Here is a 22,951-nt window from a genome sequence, read left to right as displayed (position 1 = left end):
TATAGTGATGATGGGAGAAGAGCAGGAGAAAGCTTGATATATTGATCAGTGAGCCCCCTGAAATAGCATTGCCTTTTTTTTTTTTTTTTTTTTTTGGTGGAACCAGGGATTGAACTCAGACCCTTGCACTTGGCCAGGGAAGCGCTTATTGTACTGAGCCATCTCCTTGGCCTAGCATTGCTTTTTTTATGTTAACAAATTTAAAAGTAGAAGTTTTGGGTAAGTAGGGGGAGGAGGCAGGAGGGAGAAACAACAAAAGCTAGAATGGGCCTGGGAATGATTTAAAAAGTTATACTTTGAAGTTCAATATAGTGTACCCTTTCTCTTGAAGATAAAAGGAAAGGGAGTGGGTAGTTAGACAAAGATAGAAAAAGCAGGATGTTAACTTTGAAAAATGATGATGTAGGTAAGTATATACCCACAGAAGAACATTTTTTATTTCTGTGCATGTGCCCTTGTGAGCGCTCTCTTTAAATATAACTGAGTATAGAGCCCCAGGGAGTGTTTGTAAAGGCTCTTTGAGGCCTTTGAAAAAAGATGCTATATAAAGTCAAAGAATTATTACACAGATCTATGTATATGTGAGCGTGTGTGCACGCGCATGCGTCCGCTCTCCACAGATGATACTGTGTAGTCATCTTTTCCCTTTTTAATTTAGAAAAGGGAGTTTAAGATCAATTAGCCTTGGGATAATTTTCTCCCTGGAGGGAACTTCAGCATTTCTTCTGTAGCAGTTTCTGTACTTTATTTAGCAACCTCTGAGGCCCATAGTCATTTGTGTGAATGGGCCAACCATTATCTATTGGCTGTATGCCTGTGTTTATGTTTGTGTTCCTGGGGGCTGGGGATTGGTCACTGCCCTACTGATCCTTTTGAAATCAAGGATTCCTGTGGGCAGTGTGAGGAAGGAGGAGCAGGCTCATTCAACTTTAGATCATGGTGATGACATGTTAAAAATTTGTAACCCTCCACCCCCTAACATGTATATCACATTTCAGAGATGTATAATTGAAAAAGCTCAATTTGGGCCTTAGTCTCTATCATTGGGTCAGGAAATTATAGCTCTGAACCCAGTGGTTAGTGTTCTCTGGTGAGGCCTTAAAGTTATTATTAAGCACAATTGACATTTCTCCCCAGCCCCTTCCATGCTCAGTTCCTGGAGCTGCGGGACAGGTTTTAGCAATGGGTGACAGTCATTTACTCCTTTATGAATCCATTTATTTATATGACCTTTGGTTTGTTCACTAGGTCTTCTGTGTGTACCTTGGCCAGGCACTGTGGTTGGAACCCCTGTTCTCTAGGGACTCAGGTGGGCTCTGGGGCTTTGGTGGGCAGACTTGCTGGTGAACATTTGTATCCCAGCAGATCTGTATACAGCACAGTGGGGGATTAGGGAAGAAGGGGCCCGGTAAACTGTACTCCAGTTATTTGGCTAGTGTACTGAGATCTGCTTGAGTTCAGAACAGTAGGCCAGTTGTCTTCTGTGGAATTCAAAGGTGGCTGGGAAACAGAGGAGAGGGAATCTAGCAGGAGCAGGGATGGCTATTCTTGAATGGTTGCTTTGTTCCCTGTGGGCTCAGAGCTTGCAAGTTGGCCCACCCCTTCCTTACTGCTGCCTTTCTCAGATAGTTAGAGACTGTATCAGCAACAGGTAGCTTGAGGAAGCCATAGAGGCTCTGCAAAGTTTTGTTTCCTGTCTGGCGTTGCCTCAATGTGGGGCTGCAGGTTCATGACATGTGTGTGACAGACATTTTAGATACTGCTTAGCTGAACTTCATATTTTCTCTGGAGTTTTACTGCCTCCTCTTTGTGGTGGGCTTTTGCTCTGTGCCTGTATTTGCATTTGTCCCCTGTCTAGGCCTCTGTACCTAGTGACAAAAGAATCACAGCAAACTGTTCCTGAGCTTAGTTTATTTTTATTTTTATTTTTATTTTTTTGCGGAACCAGGGATTGAACTCAGGCCCTTGCGCTTGCCGGGGAAGCGCTTATTCCACTGAGCCATCTCCCCGGCCCCTCCTGAGCTTAGTTTAAAATCTCCTTAAAGGATGGTGTTTATTGAATTGATTTCAACAAATTGACCTTAAGGGAACAACTTAGAACCAAGGCCTTGTTGGCCAGATGTGTCTGTTCCTACCCTTCTCCCTCTAGGAAGACAAGGTAGCTCATCCAGAACGTCTGGAAGGCTCAGTTTCAGTCAGCTGCCACCCCTTATCTCTTGGGATGGCTGTGAACTGGAGCTGATTGGATCAGAGTCTCTGATCTGAGGCAGGAATAGGATAGAACAGGTCTACAATTCTCATGTCTGCCATAGCCAGTGAGCAAAGCTGTCCCAGAGAACCTTCAGGGTAGTCTAGGGAGAGGAGCAGGTCTTCAAAGGGACACATGCTAAGGCTCAGAGGCTTACGAAGAGTGAGTTTGATGTGGCTGCAGACTGAAGTGGGGAGAGAAGCAGGTGGAGAGAGGACTGAGAAGTGGAGGTCACTGGGCACATGACTTAGAGCCTCAGCTGTCTGCAGGGGAACTTGGTGCCTGAGTCCTGAGTGTAGGTGCAGTTATATGAGTTCTATTGAGGTTGAAGGAAGGTTCAGGGAAGGAGCTGAGCAGAGACTGCCAGGGGGACTGGAAAGCAGGGAGGAGGCTGGGATGGATCCTGAGTCTGAATTAGCAGCTGCTTGCTAGTGGCTTCCTTCCTATCAGAGTTCATCTATAGTTCCTTCTTTAGGTTTAGCCATGGCCTACACCCATGGGCACAGTGATAAGAGCTGCATAAGTAACCACAGAGAACTCCTTCCACCTTGAATCAGAGGAGGCTGGGAGTCAGGGTGGAGGGAAGGGTATGTGGGTGTTCTCCTAAGAGATGTTGGCGCAGGTTGTGTTAAGGGGCCCAGATGGTACATATTTCAGGCTATGTGGGTCCTCTAGTCTCTGTTATAGCAACTTGTGCTGCAGTTGTGGAGTAAAAGTAGACACAGATGGAATGAAAATAGATGAGCAAGGCTGTATTTATTGGAGCTTTACTGATCTTTGTCTGATTCTATGATTCTGACAGTACTCAAAACATCTTCCTTGACCAGAGAGTCAAAGGGTAAAGCAGGTTTATTTGCCATAGTCCCTGAGTTGAGGTTTGGAGATTTCTGGGATTTGAAAGTATATCTGATTAGAAAATCTGCCTCTTCCTGAGTTTGCTGGTTTGCTCCCCTGAGGAGTTTACCATTTTCACAAATGTTGGACCATTTATTTTTTGTTAGGTTGGGCCTTGATGTGTAGACATTAAAACATTTGAGATAGATAGCGAAACTATCATTTCCTGGGCCGGTGAGATACTCAGTTCAAGCGCCTGCTTTGGCATGTGCAGGGAATGGGTTTTGATCCCCGCTCTCACATGTTGCATCAACTCCACCCCCAGGGCGCTCCACAGAATCCAGGCATGGTGGTGCACACCTGTAATCCCAGCACAGGGGAGGCTGAAAACAGGAGGATCACTGAGTCCAAGCTGTGTAGTGAGACCCCGTACCAAGTACATACAGAATAAAAGCCAAACAATCACTTCCTTATTCTTTGTTTTGTTTTTTGTATTTTTAGGGAAGGGTCTACAGGGTGTTCAGGGCCTCCCTACTAGATTGGACTCATAGTGATCTGCCTGTTTACAGCCTCCCAAGAGTTGGGATTACAGGCATGTGCCACCACGCCCAGTCTCAATTGCAGTCTCAGCACGTCCCAGGGGTGGGGCCGGCACTGCAGACTCAGGGATCAAACCTCTGGCCCCTGTGCCTCCTTGCAGGCGCTTTAATCTGCAGAGCTATTTTGCCAGCCCTCTATTCTTTGGTTTTATGTTAAGAAAGATTGCACAACTGTTTGTTCATATATTTACATGGTTATGATTACTTTATTTCTCATATTTAAATATCATTGCCTTAAATTTATTTCCATATCTAGCAGAAGCAGAAATTTAAGATCCTCTCCCCTTTTTGCTTTCAAAATGTTTCCTTACTCTCACAACATTTGTGGATGGATCCATCCCTTTTCAAGATGATTTGGGATGGAGACTTTTATCCCAGATTGATTTCTGATGGTTGAAGTGAACATTTTCCTGGGTATTTGACTGGTTTTCAGTTCACTTTTCTGCAGTCAAGTGAGGAACTGATTTTGAGATGGATGACCATTTGTCTTTCAGCCTTAGGAGAGGAAAAATACAACTTGGCAAGCTCCTTAGAAGCTGCAGCTCAGAAATCCTGTTCTGTTTTCACTGGAATTGTATACTGTGGCAGGTAATAAAGAGGAAGGAAATCACAGTGATAGAGATAAACAAATAATGGGCTGCACAGCACTGGGGAGAGGGAGAGGAAATTACATGTTAGGGAGCACCTCTGCTCATGCATGTCACCTGCATTTAGGAGAGTATAACATTTGTGTGATACACAAAATCACCCCATCATTACTTTATGGCCCTTCTGCCTGAGGAAAGTCACAAAATGCCCATGTGACAGCAAAAGTGAACGCATGTTCAAGATAAAGCTTGTTGAAAGAGCACTTGCGGGAAGGATAGCAGTTGGCTCATGCCCTTTTCCATCATTGGTACAAGTGTTTTGCCATGACAGTGGGGGAAGGCAGGGAGGACACTATGATAACTCTTCTTCCTAAGATGACATTTTGAAAAGACTCCCACCTTCAGAACATTGCATTATCTGTGCTTATGAGTGTTATTTGTCATTCTGGAGATACAGGGGTCCCTCCAAGAGGAAACATCCGGAGTAGAGCACAGGGAGGGAAGAGAAGGTTCATACCAGGATGATGATGTGAATGTAACCAGCCTTGGTCATCCAGCAATTTGTGACAGGTACCTTTTGTGTGGTGTGAGATTTGGGCCCCCACAAGGGGAGCTGCTGGTATGGCTACTTGAGGCTGTTCTTACCAGATGAGCATTTGTATGACTGTGAATCATCCTAGGAAGGAGTTCTCCACCAAGGCTTCTTTCATGGGATATAGCAGTTTAGCCAAATCTGAGTGACAGTATTTGTGACTCCCTCATGCTGGACCTAAGAAGTCCCCTATCCAGTCACTTGGTCAACCTTTCCCAGTGACACATGCCTGGGAGAGTAAGAAACAAAGGCTAGTTTGACACGAGCAAATTCTGCTACCTAGTTTGCTGCTCTAGGCTATAAAGTTCTTTTAAAAATGTCTTTTTATTTCCCAAGGTCAAAGTATGCAGGAGCTTAGTAAATCTCTGTCATTCCTGAAAATGTGCCCAGCATAAATGACCGGCCTACGACTACCACCTTATTTCAACCTTTATTTCCTGTTATTGAAGGGAAGAACATTTGTTATAGTGATCAGTAACACCTGTTAAATGCTTTTATGTGCTGAACATTGTTCTCAGCACCTTATTTGCATAGTTTCTTATTAAGTCCTTATTAAAACACTTCTATGAGAGACTTTTTTGGGGGTGGGGTGGGGAAGGGTCTACAAGGTGTTCAGGGTCTCACTACTAGATCCAACTTGTAGTGATTCTCCTGTTTACAGTCTTCCAAGTGCTGGGATTACAGGTGCACGCCACTGTGCTCAGTCTCAGTTGCTGTCTCAGTGTGCCCCAGGGGCATGGCCGGCACAGCAGGCCTGGGGATCAAACCCTGGCCCCTGTGCCTGCTTGCAGGTACTTTAATCCACTGAGCTATTTGGCCGGCCCAGTATGGGAGACTATTAAGATGTCATTTTTAGATAAGGGAGTTGATGCTCAGAATGAGTCAATAATTTGCCCAAGATTACTCAGTTTTGGAGGTGTGATTTGAGCTTGGAACCTGATAGAGAGTGTGCTTCAAAAGTCCAGAACCCAGGAGCTCCAGTGGCACCATTGGTTAGCCTGCAGTACTTATATATAAAAATCCAGAACCTTGAACCACCACCCTGCATTAATTGAAATACATGAGTAGGCTGAGGTGTTAGTCTATTCTTTTATCCATCCCACAGGGAAGGTAGCATCATCCCACTTTATAATTGGCAAAAGCAGAAGCCAGGTTGAAGTCACCATGAGATAAGTAGCTGAACTGTAGTTTTTAAACTCAGCTCTGCTCAGCTCAGAGCTTGTTGATAGCAACTTTGCATAGATTCTGCTCCTGTCTTTGGAAAGAAGCTGCTAGAATCCATGTAGGAGCTGCTGCTTGCCTGTCAACAACCCTTACCTCAATGCTTTATTTCTTTCTAGCTCTTGAACCTACCAGAACAGTTTTGTGTCCCTTAGGACTTTTGGAAGCTTGAATACAGCAGGGACTATTCCCAGTTTCCATTTCCTGCCCTGTGTTAGTTACTGAATGCCCTCAACAGGTGGTGTGAAAATGGAAGCAAGGCTTCCTGGGGCTGAAGCATTGCTAGGCACATGGAAGGTACTTGGTCTGTGATAGTCTATTTTTTCTGTTAGTTTTAGAAGTCCAGAATAGAGAAGCTGGATAGAGTAGCTTCTCTGTGCATTCATTTTCATAGTTCAAATTTATACACCTTGATTAAGCACTCAGTGTGGAAGAGTTCTGGGGACACCAAGATGCCTGACATGCTGTAAACTTTAAGGTGTAATAAATATATGCATGGAGGAGACAGAGATGAGTCATCATTGCATGCCTTCTAATGGCTGGCAATCAAGGAGGGTTTCTGAGAGGAGATGCATTTTCATCGGGGCCTGGATAGATTAATTGGGTTTTGTCAGATTGGAAATGGGAGTTGAACAAGAGGAAAGACGGGTCTAGTCAAGAAATTGATGGATTAACATCTGAGGAGAGGCTCTGTGGGTAGGGGAAAAATGGTGCAATCAATGTTAGTCTGGAGGCCCCTGGACAGATTGCTCTCTCTGCATGGAACAGCAAATGCAAATGTCACAGCACAGATCACGCATCTGTGATGAGAGGTTCCCTCTGTGAGAGGCATGGCAGAGCCTAGACACACTGGGGTCTGCCACGTGTCCTGTGCAGCCCAGGGCAGCTCTCACTGAGCACACTGGTAGTAGAGGTATCCACATTGTGACATCTATCTGTGGCACTTGTTAAGAGTTTACAAGCAGATTGTTAGGACAAACCAGACATGCATGTGATATGCCCTGATGGAGCAGAGACAAATGGCTGACAGGAAGGTGGGGCAGATAGAGTAGTTTCTTTGATTAGGGTGAGATTTTACTTCTCCCAGCTTTCCACTGTTACTGTGAACATCCTCTGTCTTTGTTCCTGGGGGTGGTTCAGGCCAGCCAGAATTATAAAGGTAGACAGAAGCCCTGGTAGAACATTCCAAGTTCAAACATGCCTTGAAAAGGAGCAATTCACAATTCTCTGAATCTGTGTCCCCAAAACCTCACTGTTCACTGACATCTGTCTTGGGTTGATGGTGATAAGAGCAAAAAAAAAAAGTTTTATACTTCTGTTTGTTTGTTTGTTTATTTATTTATTTATTTATTTTAAGACAGGTCTCACTGTATAGTTCAGGCTACCCCTGAGCTTGCAGTGTACCTAGGCTGGCCTCAAACTTGCAGCAATATGCTTGTCTCAGCCTCTCAAGCTCTGGGGTTACAGTCACATGCCACTATGCCTGGTGTACCTGTCTTGAATAATAAATTTTTTTAACATAGCCATGATATGAGAATAAATAACTTGCCTTTTTCTCTGCAAACTTATCAATTCTTTAGGTAAGCTTCCTACTCATAGTAGCATTGTGATGAGTTCTTCTAAATTGTTAATGTTTGCTGATGCAGGCTATAAGAGGCACTGTAGTACTATGCCATCTAATTTCTCCTCTGATCCTTCTAGCACCCTAGAAAGCTGAGGTGGTAGGTGCTGTTTTCCCCTTCTGTCCAAGAGAAGAGATCAGAGAGGCTGAGATCTATGACCCTAATTAAAGCTGAATTTAGAATGAAAAGTCTTAAAGATACTATTTCATCATAAGTATATATGAATGTGCACTGTTGTTCTCCATTAAGAATCTTCCTTTGAGAGTGTTCCTTCCTTAGGCATGTTAGGAGGCTGACTTCTTCCTTGGGAAGGTACCTGAACCAGTAAGTGTTCAGTAGATACTGAATGAATGAATACATGCATGAACTCTGGGCTATCATAACTTTAATTTTGCAGGCTTTGCTAATCCTCCCTTTCTTCTCAGCACTGCCTCCTACACCTCTGTGTAATTTTTATTATCTCCCAGAACTCTCTGTAATCTTTTCTAGAAATGTGTTTTTGTTGTGTTATATAGAAGTTCAAAACTGAGAACTTCTGTATGGCTTGTATGGTTATATGGCTCTGGCCTTATGGCACAGTACTGAGAACTATGACCGTCAGTTATTTCTGTTGTGGCCTCATTGCTTGGACCTGTATGCTTCAGGGACCTTCACAGTGTTTGGTTTTAAACATAACTTATATTCTTGGACATAGCTGTGACCTCCTGCTATATGTGTGGTTTTGGTCTGAGTCGATCTCAAGAGGGAAATATGGTTTACAGTCTTCATTAAATGGACAGAATGACATTAGTTCTTAAAGAGAAATCTAGAAATTTCTAATCTTAATATCTGATTAAATGATATGGTAATGACTCTAACATGTACACAGTGACAACAATTAAGTTCAATATAGATAGAAGATTTGAATGCATATTTGGTTGAAGGGCATGTTTTTCTATCCATGAATGTTTTTTTGTGTTAAAGATGTCAGAAGGATAAGAGTATCTTCCCTGAGTAATTGTGGAGGGTGTATTGAAGAGATTTTTAATTTTAATTTTTATTTATTTTATTTTTTTGGCAGTACCAAGATTTTTTTTTTTTTTGTATTTTAGGGAATGGTCTACAGGATATTCAGGGTCTCACTACTAGAGCAGACTCATAGTGATCTGCCTGTTTTCAGCCTCCTACAGCTGAGGTTACAGGCATGCACCACCACACCCAGTCTGAATTGCAGTCTCAGAGCATCCCGGGGATGGGGCTGGCACTGCATGCCTGGTGATGAGACCTCCAGCCCCTGTGCCTGCTTGCAGGTACTTTAATCTGCTGAGCTATTTGGCTGGCCTGGCAGTACCAGGAATTGAACTTGGGACCTTATACTTGCCAGGCAGGTGCTTTAGCTGCTGAGCTATATCCCTGGCACTAGAGTGAGTATTGAAGGCATCCTCCTAATAGTGTCACCTGAATGCTTACTATTAAAGGAGGTGTAGGAAAACCAGATGTTTGTTTAAGCTTGAATAATGATTTCTGTGTCAGTATGGAGCCATGTCATTTGGTCAGTTGTTTAGACTGATAAACAGCTGTAATAGGGAATAAATCATTGCTCAAAATAGAAGTTGTCCTGGATCAAGGCTTTGGAAAACACTTAGAAGCTATAAACTGTACATATTCACCAAGAAAACACTTCTGCATTTATTCTCATCCTGCTCTGCCTTTCTGTTTTGTGTGCCTGGTAAAAGTGATGAGCTAAGCAAATTGTATCTCAGACTGTATAGGTATTAGTTTGGAAAGGGAACAGGGGTTTTATTTAAACAAGCTATCCTTAATAATTTATAATCCAGAGAGGTAGGTGACAGGTAAGGTCTGCTGATTGATTCTGACTTTTCTTTCTTCTCTTAGGTGAATTGCGGCAAGCCATTGTAGCCATGATGAATAGGAAGGATGAATTGGAAGAAGAGAACAGGTACTGGGATCTTCACGATTGAGGGATGGTCTCTTTCTTTGATGTCTTGCTTCTGATACAGAGGGGCATAACAGTTGAAGGAGATTTTGCTTCATAGGCAGAAGTGGTGGCTCTCTCTTAGGTCCTGCCTAGATAGGCTGCTGTAATATATCTGTTGAGGCTTTATACAAGCAAGGAATGGAAACCTAATAATAGTTAGGTGCTGCCTTAGAACAGACTAAGAATTTCAGAGTAGGCTTTCATTTTTTTAAAGACAGCTTTTATTGTGATATAATTCACATGTGTCATAGCTCCCCTATTTACAGCATACAGTCCAGTGAATTTTAATAAATTCACAGATAACATGCAACCTTCAGTTTTAGAACATTTGTATCACCTCAATAAGCAAACCCTATGCTGTATACCTCTCATTTCCCTACCTCCAGAGCAGTCTTTTTACTTTGAGGGCCTATTTATTGTGTTCTAAACATTCAATTACTTTCCTTAAAGTTTGTCCAAGTCAAAGATACTTTTTAATAGTATGTCATTTCTGCATCTTGTTTAACAAACAACCACTAGGAAGGCAGTATGCAATGTGTTAATTATTGGAACTGTCCTACGAATTTGATTTGAAACTGTCTCATTGCTATTTATTCCTCAATAAAATTATGGAAAAAATAAATAAATTAAAAAAATTAAAACCAAGAGCAAAAAAAAAATTAAGCAATGTTTAGAGTAGACATAAATCATATACAACTTAAAAAGCATTTTTCAGATCATAGAGCATAAAGTAGAAAAATGTATATGTAGGTGAAATCTAACTACTATGTATCACCTATAAAGTTGCTTATATGTACCACAGTGTAAAAAAAGTATAATACTGAACAAATAAAAATCTTGAAAATGGCCTGATGAAAAAAAAAAAAAAAAACTTTTAAAAAAAATTTTTGTTGGTGGAACTGGGGATTGAACTCAGGCCCTTGCGTTTGCCAGGGAAGCACTTATTCTACTGAGCCATCTCCCTGGCCTGAAGTCAAAGATACTTAAAAGTGACATTAGAGTTCTTTTGACTTGGCTAGATTTATTCTAGATACTGAGAAGGCAAATGTCTTTATTCTTTTCTTCCCATTTGAAACCAATGCTAGATGCTACCTGGAATTGGCGGCATTGCTGCCATCTAATTAAGATTGAGTTTCTCCGTACCAGAGTCTGTTTTGACTCTGGGTGGTAAGTGGAGGGCTTGCCTGTGCTTATCTCCTCCCTGAAGGAGGTAGGGGTGTTTGTATGCCTGGGTGCACATGTGCTTAGGTTATCCTCTCTCTTCTCTTCTGTTTTTTTTTTTTTTCGAAAAGTGGAGAGGGAAGGGCCTTGCTATGTATTTTAAGCTGGCTTTGAGCTCACTATGTAACCCAGGCTGGCTTCAAACTCGTAGTAATCCTCCTGCCTCAGCCTCCTGAGAGCATGTCATCCTCTTATCCCTTTATTTGGATTGGGAATTAAGCGTTCATGATGACCATCAATCACAGCTCTTTTAGACTTTATTGTGGGCCTTGTTTGACAAACTTCTTGCTTGCCCTTTATGGAAATATATGAAAACAGTGAAATGTAATTCCTGAAATAAAAGAGAATGCTTTTAAAAGTAAGTTTTACAAAGCACAGTATTCTACTAAGATAAACTTTGGACAAAAGCTGTAGCCACTGCAAAATTCTTTTTTCTTGCTCCAGCTGTTGCTGTTGCTGTTATCTTTTTTTTTTTTTTTTGTGGAACTGGGGATTGAACTCAGATCCTTGCGCTTGACAAGGAAGTGCTTATTCTTCTGAGCCATCTTCCCGGCCCCTTGCTGTTATCTTAGAAGCAGTAGGATTTGTCTTATCTGTGAAGGATATTATTTACTATCTGTTAATTTCTTCTTCCTGAAAAGGGAAGAAGAAAAGCAGTTTTTGTCAGTGGCTTGAGGCGTCAAGATGAAAATTTTCTCTAAGTTTTTTTTAAAATTTTTAAATTTTTTTATTTTTTAAATTTATTTTTATTGAGAAATAAATATGAATGAAACAGTTTCACAGCTGATTAATAGGGAAGTTTTGATAATCAATACACTGTACATTGTTATCTTCTTAGTGGTTATCCATAGTACAAGAAGCAGACAGGATATTCTGTCCAAACACTGTTAGTACACCTCTTTCTTCTCATTGAATTAAGTGAAAGTAGCTGCCTCTAAGTTTTCGAGGAACACAGGTCTTAGAGAATTCTGTGAATGACTGGGTTGAAAGAGGGCCCAGATAGTTTGTTACATTCTGATATTACCTTTCAAGTGTGCTTTACATGACAGTTGTGTCATCATTACTTAAAAATAGCTATTTAGGTGTGATGAAGTAAATACCAATAGAATCATGTTGTTCATTTCTGGATGATAATTTGTGATGATATCTAAAAGACCTATTCTTTTCCATTTGTTTAAAGACCAGTAATGACAGATACATAAAACAGATATTTGGGAGAGTCAAGACATTTGGAAATATGAAACACTAGTCATGATGCCTCTAACCATATAACTAGCTATGTACACTACTATGTGTGTTTGCTTAGCAATGGAGATAGCAATGAAACATGGCTCAAAGTGTGCTTTGTGGGTAGTAGTGGAAATAAGACCAGACATCTGTTCCATAATCTGAGTAGGTAGTCTTATTTTTGTGCTACAGATTATCCTTTTGGCCTTTTATGACATCCTTTTTTTTCCCCCATAATTTTATTGAGAAACAAGTAGCAATGAGACAGTTTCAAATCAAATTGGTAGGACAGTTCCAATAATTAACTCATTGCATACTCTCTTCCTAGTGGTTATTTGCTGTACAAGATGCAGACATGATATCCTATTTACAAACACTATTAGAACAAATCCCTCTATTCATTAAGAGAATGTAACTATATATCTATCCTAACCATTTTGAATACATAAATACAAAATGGACATTCATCTATATCCCTTTTTTTGTTCAGTTCCGTATGACATCCTTTTCTTTGCTGTATCTCTTAGTGTGTTTGTGACAAAATGTCTCTGTTTAATGTGCCACACCTTTGAAAAGAATGTCTTTAAAGAAACTTGCCTGAGAGTTGCTCAACTCCTTGTTTTCCTTTGATCTGCCTGGTCTTCTCACAGGTGAGATGAGAAGAACTTGCCACCAGGTGGCTGCCTGGGGCTCTCAATAATCATTATTTGTAGGATCTTGGCCCATGTTTGCTATCTCCTTATATCAGTTTATATGATTCAGACTTGAATTATGTTTGTGCAGAGCTTTATGGACAGTGAGTGAGTTAGGATCTCACTTACGTCAAGAATGCTCTGGTCTTGATGGGCTCTAGTTGACAGAGTCTGAACTGTTGGGACTCCTTTTCCTAGGTCGCTGAGGAACTTGCTTGATGGCGAGATGGAGCACTCAGCTGTGCTGCGGCAAGAGGTGGATACCTTGAAAAGGAAGGTGGCTGAGCAGGAGGAGCGGCACACCATGAAGGTCCAGGCATTGGCAAGGTAGGGAAGGGCGAGGGACCAAGAAATAAGCACCTGGAGGCATAGATAAAACCCATGCACAATTTCCACCCACACTTTATAATTAAAACAACAAAAAAAATGACCAAAGGAAACAAAATTTGTGCATTTCAGTGTAACGTATTTTATCAGATGATACATATATACATGGTTCAGTATTTAGAAGATTAAGTTATGTGAGTTCCCTTCTCTCGTCTCTGCCACCCAGTTTGCTGCATAGAAGTGAGTAGCATCACTAATTTCAGAGATCATCCAAGTATTTACAGCCAGGTGTGTGTACATATACTCCCCCAACCCCAGATACCACTCACTTTACATCTTGGGGAAGGCTCTGTGTTGGTGAGCATGTGACTGCCATTTTTTAAAATAGCTCTCAATATGTCATCATCTGACTGACCAGAATTTGTTTAATCAGTATCCCAACGACTGATTGTGTTTCCGGTCTTTTTCAAGTACTAGTAATGCCACAGCTACCAACCTGTGTGCTTGTTATCTCTCTCATATGTCAGTACATTTGTTGGAAGCATTCCCAGAAATAGGCCCACTGGGTCAAGGTGCAGTGCATTTGCATGTCGGGTAGAGGTTGTCAACTTGCCCTCTGCGGAGACTGAGCCACAGATATCCTACACCAGCATGTCAGGTGACACTGCTATTCCAGATGTTCTCATAAGGGTACGATCCAGATTTCAAGTTCCTGATAATATCATGAAAGAAAAATGAGGTTGGCAGAGTATTTTTTCATTTGTATTTCTCTGGTTATGAACATGATTGAGCCTATTTTGATTTAAGAGCCTTTTCTTCTGTGTTATTGTTTATATCTTATTAAAGAAAATTTTAGAGGACCAAAAAACCCACCCAGCTTCCATAAAAACATGCTTTTTTAAACTTAATTTGTTTACATGTGAACATATTTTTATATTCTGCGCTTATAATTTATAGCCCATTATATTTTAGTCTATCTTCTTCTTTTGTTTACTACCACAGGAGGAGTTTTTATATTAACTTTTTTTTTTTTTAAAAAGCATAATATATTTATTGGGGAAAGAAAGCTTCTAAAAGCTGAGAGAGACAGAAGGGGTCCCAAGTGGGTTGCCAAGGACCCTGTCTCTTCAAGGGATTTCTATAGAGCCATATTAACTCTTTTTACATATCTGAATGTGAGTTAATGCATCATAGCAAACTGGCTATATTAATTGGTCAATTTTATGGTCAATTTAGCATTTTGGGTATTTCCACGTTTTTCTGTTCTTTTAATGAGATGAGCAGTTTATTGCTTATTCTTTAAAATTGCTTTTAAGTAAGACCACGAGAAAATTAAGATTGGGGCTGTGTCAGGGCAGCCAGAGTTGGGTGACTTACATGGCTGCCTTGGTGCTGTGAGCAGATGTAGTTGTTGTATATCTGTAATTGAGCGTTAGCACCATAGAGCTCATCTAAGTTCCATTCCTTGAGCCTCATCCCTCTCTTACCTTTCTAAAAGGACACCCTAAGAGCTTCAGAACTAGTTAGATGACAGTTATAAAAGAGAAATAAGTACACAATCTGGCATTTTCTCTATTTGTTCTCCATTTCTTCTGGCCATGCAGAATTCTGTGGCATAATTGCATTTGGTATTCACAAAAAAGGCTTAAGTCTTCAGAGACACTGGCTCTGAATCATCTATGACAGTAAAGATTGTATTGTCTGTCATTGCATTGGCTTGTTGTAGATGTCAGCTTAGCCCTGAGTCCTGCACCATTGCTCTCAAATTGTGTGCTTCTGGGTGACTTGCTCAATATCTGCAGCATGTGTTTCCTCATCTAGGAAACAGAGAGGATGTCCTAACCCATCCAGGCAGATGGAATACAGAGGAGAGTAGTGAAGGTACTAGGGTGCTGGACATGCACACACTATTGTGTGTGTGTGTGTGTGTGTGTGTGTGTGTGTGTGACAGCAAGTGTATTTGAGTATAGGATGATATAAATTTCATCCTATAAAGTGAGTAGAAAAAACTGATTTCTTAACTAGACAGTTTTTTAATTGGAAGTCTATTTAGCCAATGAATACTTAAGAATTTAAGGTGTTTGAAAGTTGTGGTTTGCAGGTGGGATATCTATAAAATGGATGGACATTTGAAAAGAAGAAAACAGATCAACCAGTCTTGTAAGTTTTGACAAGCTTAATTACTTGCATGTTCCAGATAGAGTTCACCTTTGCCAGCTCTATGAAGTTTCTTCTTGCTTCTAGGCACAGCAGGAGCATCAGTCTGTGTTAGTGGATGGTAAGCCTGGTCAGGTAGCTGTTGCTTGGGGACTGGGAGGCCTGTAGCTGATTTTTTGTAAATATTCTAGGAGTATATTTGCATGTATATGTGTATTACTGGCTTTGAGTATGATTGTAGATCAGAAACATCACTGAGCAAACTCAGGATTTGGGTATGCACATTCCTTTTGCTCAAAATTAATGGCTCTCATGGCTCAGCAAAAAACAAGGTCATGTAAATAGCCCAGTGCTTTTGTGGCCCAAGCAACTGCTAGTTTCTCATGTGGAGTGATTATAATCAGTTGCAGTGAGACTGTGTAAGTCACTAAATAATTGATTGCTTTGCTTCCTGCTGAATTAAAGAAGCTCAGACGATGAGACAGATGTTAGAAGAGATAAGACCACAGATTTACATAAGTCCCTTTCAAGAAAATGTGGTGGTCTGTTTTATGTCACTGTAACAAAATAACACAGACTAGATGGTGTATAAGGAACAGAAATTAATTTGGCTTATGATTCTAGAAGCCCAGAAGTCTAAGATCAAGGGTCTGCAACTGCCTCTTAACAAGGCTAACAGCTTCACATGGGCGAGAGAATGGGTGAGAAAGAGTGTAAGAGAGAGGGAGGTGAGGGACCGAACTCACTTTTATGAAAACGCACTGTTGTGGTGATGAGGGAAGCACCCTTGATGAGGGCAGCACCCTTGAGTCCTAATCTGGTCAGTCTCACCTCTCAACCTTGTTGCATTGGAGATTAAGTTTCTAACACATTTGAGAGACACATTCAACCATAGTAGGAAGCCCGTTAACATGGTTTTTGTCTTATTGTAGGGATATTTTCTGTTTTTGCACATTGTATTTGTTATTTCTTGCAGTGTTAGCAAATTATCTTCACACATGGTTACTTAAAACAACTAATTAAAACCCGGTATAGTTTGTGTGAGTTAGGTATCTGGGAATAGTTTAGTTGAGGGTTAGAGTCTCAGGAAATAGCAGTCAGCTGATGGCCAGGGTTGCTGTCATCTGAAGGCTTGACCAGGCCTCTGACATACTCATGTATCTGAAATCTTCAGCTTCTATCCATGTGTGCCTGGTTATTTCATGCTGAATAACCCAAGAGCAAGAGAGCACCTTCAAGAGAGCCCCCGTTCCCCGTTTTTATAATTCAGTCTGGATTTGGCATGTGATTGCTTCTGCTATATTCTATGGTTACACAGATCAGCCCTGATTCAATGTGGCAGGGAAATATAAGGTGTGAATGGCAGGAGGTAGGGATCACGGGGTCTGTCCTGAAGACTGCCCACCACATGCAGACATTGGCTTCTTCCTGGACCCAGAGGGTCTTCTAGAGAAATAGAACCAGTAGGATGTCTGTATCTCTGGAAAGAGGTATTAGCTCTTGTGGATGTTGAGAAATCCCATTTTTTTTTTTGTCTGTACCTAGAGGTCAAGGAAAACCAGTGATAAAGTTTAAAGCCAGGAGGCTGCTGGTATTTTTTTTTTTTTTTTAATAATGTATTTAGTACAGGGTCTACAGGGTCTCATTATCTCATTACATAGATTGGACTCATAGTGATCTTCCTGTTTTCAGCCTCCCAAGCACTGGGATTATAGGTGTGCACCGCCACGCCCAGTCTCATTTGCTTTCTCAGTGCGCTGTGGGGATAGGGCCAGCATGGCAGGCCGGGCTCAAACACCCGGCCCCTGCTTCTGCCTGAGCAGGTGCTTTAATCTGCTGAGCTATCTGGCTGGGCCAGGCTGCTGATATTGATGCAGTCTAAATCTGAAGAACCAGAGAATCAGGAGCACCAAGGGCAAGAGGGCAAGAATAGATTCATGCCATTACTCAGGTAGGCACAGAGAGAGAGAGAGAGAGAGAGAGAGAGAGAGAGAGAGAGAGAGAGACAGACAGAGAGACAGAGAGAGAGAGAGAGGACAGGAGAGGAGAGATCACTTTCCTCAGTTGTTTTGTTCTGTTCAGACCCTCACTGAACTGACTGATGCCCAACTGTACTGGTGAGGACTGCCTGTTTTACTTATCCACCAGTTCAGATGCTCATCTCTTCTGGAAATGTCCTCAAACACATACAGATGTTTTTTGAGGTACTAGGGATTGAACCTCACTGAGCTGCATTCCTGGACCTTTTATTATTTTGAGATAGGATCTTGCTAAATTGTATAGGCTGGGCTTAAACTTGAGATTCTCCCAACTTAGCCTCTAAGAGGTTTGTAATTATAGGTGTGGTTTGCAGTAACACTTAATATGATACCTGAGAATCCCATGACCCAGTCAGACTGACACATTAAATTAAACTTCACAATATCCAATTTTCTCTTGGTGGACTCATCTTCTTTCTTACTTTGTGTGATTTGATGGGCTGACCCTCCTGAGTTCTGGAAGAGAATGCTGAATTGAGGCCTGTGTAGCCAGCTTCTTCATCCATTGGCTGCCATATTCATGTCTAAGAATGGCATGTGACCAAGCTCTCTGATAAGTGACAATTAAGATATTCTTGAGAGGATGTGGTGGAAGCCAGGAATTGCTGGCCACTTTGAGGGAAGACCCTAGTTCCAGGCCTCGGCAACACAGTGCAAAGGAGAAACAGTCCCTGATAATGTCATCTGAACTGTTAGATTCAGTCTTTCCTAAACTGAATTTTAAATCTGTTAGCCAATCTCATTTTAAATCTGTTAGCCAATATATTGCTTTTGCTATTTGAGCCAGTTTGTGATTAGTTCTTATCTCAGTTATACTCTAGCATCCTGACTAACCAGGATTCTTTTTTTTTTTTTTTTTTTTTTTTTTGCTTATAAAACAATTTAATGGGGGCCTGGCAGATAGCTCAGCGGTCTAGGTCCTGGCAAGCACAAGGACCCAAGTTTGATCCCTGGTAACACATGCCGTGCTGGACCTGGAACCCCAGGCATACTGTGCTGGCCACTGAAACAGGGCATGGTGGCACATGCCTGTAATCCCAGTGCTGGGGAGGCTGAGACAGGAGGATCACTACGAGTCTGGTTTGTGTAGCGAGACCTGGGGTGGGTTTTCGATGACCAGCTTGTAGGTCAGCCCAGCAGAGCCGAACCTCAGGATGTCCCCGGTATCAGCTTCATGGCCACGTTCTGAATGTAGCACTCATTGACAAATGTGCGGTTGGGAGAATTGAAGTCCTGGAGGATGAAGCTGCCCTCCGCCTCGTTGTACTCGATAAGCGCATGGTTGTTGTCGATATCTGCAGACTGTAGTACCAGGTCCGAATCCTCATGCTTTCCAATTGTGGTACTTTTATTTAGGACAAAAAAGCCTTCAGCGCTCTTGAGGTAGGCTTTCATTCTCTCTGCTTCCCCTGGCAGGAGGAGGAGTCCTGCACTTTGTCCTCCGCAGAGAGCCCAGCAGGCCCTCTCCGGGGGCGAGGCCTCCGGGTCCTGGGAGTCTCCAGCTGGCGGGGCCAGGATTCTTGTTTGGATGTTCGGGGCATGGAGTAGGTTGTGTTTTCTCTGAGCTGAAGTAGATTTATCCCCTTAACAGTTAACTCTCAGATCCCTGAAGTGACTTCATCTCTGTCTAGATTCACCAGGGGAGGAGGCTGTGTTCTTAAACAGAAACCCACTGTTGTTGTTGTTTTTTAGCAACTTCAAATTTTCCTTTTATTTACTGGTTATCAAAATAATGAACTGGTTCTTTAATTTTTTTATAAGTAACCAGTGAGTTTTAAAAATATATTATTATAAATTTATAAACTCAGACATATTTATTTCTGTCATTGTCTTCCTCCTTCTCTTCCTCTTCCTTTCTCCACCTCTTCCTCTTCTCCTTTCCCTTCCCATCCTCTCCCCTTCCCCTTCTTTTCCCCTCCCCCTCCTCTTCCCCTTGCCTCCCTCTTCCCTCCCTCTCCCACTGCCTTTCCCTCTCCTCCCCCTCCCCCTTCCTCAGCTCTTCTTCCTCTCTCTCTAGTGGGGTCTAGCCTTACTATTATTCTGTCATCACCACTTGTCTCTCCAGGTGGGCAGTTCCTGTGCACTGATAAGAGCATGTTAGGGGACCAGGCCTTTCTCTTAATCCATCTGAGTTTCTGGTTCTTTGTTTTCTTTAAACATTTAAAAGGAGTTTGGATGGGACAGATCACTGTCCTGCCCATGAGACACGAGATGGCCCCCACTGGCTTGTGAGGGTTATGTCTAACCCTTAGTTGGGAAATTACCCAGTACAGAGATTCTGTTCCTGATGCTGTCCCTTATCAGTATGTCTTTGCAAATCTGTTTCTTCTAACTAGTGTCTACATGCTTCTGAAAGCAAAAACCTAAGACAAATTAGCCTGGGTCAACAGGGGAATCTTTCATTGCTATAGCTGTAAAATCCAGGAATGGTCACCTTATGTATAATCAGATCCAGGTACTTCTGTGATGTCACTGGTTTTCTGTTCCTCAATTCTTTGTTTTCTATGTGCAGGCATCATTTTTTGGTAGGCTGTCTGTATACAGTGGCAAAGATGGTATCTGGCAGCACCAAGACTTTTGCAGGATCCAAAGTGAAGAGGCTTTCTTTCTCTGAATGTCTGCTTATAATGTTAGGAAAGGCACTTCACTGGGTGTGTTGTGGCTAGGAGAGAGCAGAAGGTCATGACTGACGCCTTATCAGGTCCCCAAGGCAGGCATCGGGCAGACAAGAGCATGTCTCTTATACTTCCTCTTTCCTGTGTGTTTGGGATGATTACCTGAGTTAATGCTCTTAAACACTGAGTGCAGCTCCAGGCCCTTCACAAGTGCTCAGTACGTGGTACCTGATTCCTTCCTAGTTGGTTCCTTGGCCACGGGTGGACAGGGATGGTGAAGCTATGCCAGGATCTATGGGTTCTTCCTTTGTCCAGCTTCCATAAGGCCTGAACATCTTGGAGTCTTTGGCCACTGGATCATTTGACCTTCAGCTCCTCTTGGTGTTTTTTTTTTTCCCCCAGCCTTGCTTGGCTAGCAGGTATTACTTTATTTAGACTGCTGAACTATGAGATCTGCTATAACTCTCATGCATGTGAGGCTGAGATCTGCTGTGCACAGCCTTTAGAGAAAGATGGACCAAAAGCTTGGGGAGCCCTGATCAGATTCTCCATCTAAGACCCCTAAGGGACCCTTACTGTATGGGACTTCAATGAAAGCTTTAAGTTTCTGCCCAAAAGGTCAATCTCTGACTTTTCCTGTTTTTTTTTAAATCATTGGAAAAACATTAAGACTGTGCCCTTTGTAAAAAAAAAAAAAACAGTAAATTTTTTGTGTCTGTCCTATGGCAATGATTATATTTTTATCACCAGGCAAACGGTCAGAGTTGAGATGGTCAAACACGGAGTATACTGGCTCAAATTCTCAGCCTGTTCTGGGTTTGGAGCCAAGGGTCTGGTAGTCTGGGCCTTTTCCTCACTATTTCTCCAGTTGGAACACATACTGTGACAGGGACAGCAACAGACTTCATTCTGCTGCCAACTCTGGCAGTGATTGCCTGAGATTCTGGTTGAGAAGGATTCTTTTTTCTTTTTTTCTTTTTTCCTGTATTTTAGGGAAAGGTCTACAGCGTGTTCAGGGTCTCACTACTAGATCAGACTCAGTGATCGGTCTGTTTACAGCCTCCCAAGAGCTGGGATTACAGGTGTGTGCCCCCACACCCAGTCTCAATTGCAGTCCCAGTGCACTCCAGGGGCAGGGCCAGCATGGCAGGCCTGGGGATTAAACCTCCATCCCCTGCGCCTGCTTGCAGGCACTTTAATCTGCTGAGCTATTTGGCTGGCCCTTGAGAAGGATTCTGAAATCTCATCTGAGCTTAGTAGGAAAGAGTTCTGTAATTGGTTAGTTTTTTAGTTACTTTTCTGTCATTGCTGGTACAAACTATCAGACACTCACAGTTAAGGGAGGAAAGCTTTATTTAACTCACAGTTTTTTAGGCATTTCAGCACATAATTGGCTTGCTTGAAAGCCATTGTAGCATGGTAGTCTGGCGCTGCAGATGAGAATCAGTTCATGGTGGGCAGAAGGTAACAAAGCAAGCAAGAGGGCCAGACAAGCGTCTTTCCCTTACATTGTATCCAGGCTACTGAGATTAGGGTGGTGTCAAATCAATTAGTGTACTAACTTCATGCACTCTTAATCCTAGCACCTTTGATATGAGCATTGCAAACATGAATAATTCCAGGATCACACACTGTAGATTCCATCAGCTCTGAAAAAAGCCCCATCTATGACTGTAGGAAGTTTTGGGGGAGACAGACACAAGTCATAACAGTTAGCAGTGACTGTTGTGGACATGGAAAGTAGTGACAAGCATGCCCATGAGTTTGTCATATCTGAGCAAATGGAATAGTAGAAACTGCTTCCAATACAGTCCTCAGGCCAAGGTGGCAGCATCATACATGAGACCAAAAGGGACAGAGCTTAGCATATTTTTGTGAAGCTCCCATTCTGTTTGAGAAAAGAATCATGTTATGGAGAAATAACTTAAACCCACTATGTAAAAACAAAACAGAACAAAACAAAACACAGAACATTTTCTCAGGCTTAGTAGAAACCAGAAATAAGTCCTAGTTTTCTTTTTTTTCAAGAAAATTTACATTTGCTTTGTTGTTTGGTTTGGGAGACCTTGTTTATAGATTGAGTTGGGCAGGAAAAGGGAGGTTGAGGTTTTTTCTTAGATGAAGATGTGCTATCGTAGATGCTGTATTGTTCCCCTAAAAGCCTTGCCCACATTTCTCCTTTCTGGGGCATTAACCATGGCTTAGTTGTGTTTTCCTTTGGTTCATACTAGTGGTTGAACTCTTCCAAGTGTCAAGGATCAGCCAGACTTATCTAATCTGATCAAGATAATTCCAACCTTTTTTCTGAGGAACTGGTTCAGGTAACCGTGGCTTGGTCCAGCTAGGTATGGTGATTGTCTGTGGCTTAGGAAATGGGTATATGGCCAAGGTGACATAATTGGAGTGTTGTTGGGACTTTGGAGGAATATTATTGCTTGCTCAGTGGACAGCTTTTCCTTTGTGTGCTGTGAAGGGGTAAAGATTAGAACTGCCTTGGCCATTTTGCTATTGTAAGGGACATTTTGCTACTGTATAGCCTTAGGGGGAGAAACATGCAGTGTTTTGGAATGGATGGTGTGGCATTTTATTGGTGCTGAGAACCCAACCCAGGGCTTCCAGCTTGCTAGGCAAGCATTCTACCACTGAGCTAAATCCCCAGCCCCATGGAGAAGTGGGTGAAAGAATTGGTTCTCATGATGTCACTGAGCTGCTGGGTCAATCTCCTCTTGAATGTCTCTCTGGACCTTCTAATTGTATGTGCTAGTGAATCTCTTTTGCTCTTTATACCAGTTTGAGTTGCATTTTCTTTTTCTTGACCTTTTAAGAACACATGTTGGCTGGCAAGATAGCTCAGCGGACTAAGCGCCTGCTTAGGCAAGTGCAGGGACTTGATTCGGGGCAGCAGCTCCCCCGCCCCCTTAATTGGGCCAGCCACTAAGTCTGGGTGTGGTGGCTCATGTGTGTAATCTCAGCACTGGGGAGGCTGAAAATA

At 42.2% G+C, this 22,951-nt stretch overlaps 1 protein-coding gene across 2 annotated transcripts in view; it reads left to right on the top strand.

Annotated features, from left to right (window-relative positions):
- Positions 1-22,951, top strand: part of Snx29 (sorting nexin 29) — a 626,724-nt gene that overhangs the window by 172,656 nt on the left and 431,117 nt on the right. For both annotated transcript variants that reach the window (XM_023704394.1, XM_023704393.1), the window contains 2 exons: positions 9,579-9,642; positions 13,020-13,148. In XM_023704394.1, the coding sequence (XP_023560162.1) occupies positions 9,579-9,642; positions 13,020-13,148 (193 nt within the window). The remainder of the gene's footprint in view (positions 1-9,578; positions 9,643-13,019; positions 13,149-22,951) is intronic.

The sequence above is a fragment of the Octodon degus genome, unplaced genomic scaffold, assembly GCF_000260255.1.
Source record: "Octodon degus isolate 3935 unplaced genomic scaffold, OctDeg1.0 scaffold00195, whole genome shotgun sequence".
Taxonomy (NCBI): Eukaryota; Metazoa; Chordata; class Mammalia; order Rodentia; family Octodontidae; genus Octodon; species Octodon degus.
Note: the sequence above shows the minus strand (reverse complement) of the source record. Positions and strands in the feature narration are given on the sequence as shown.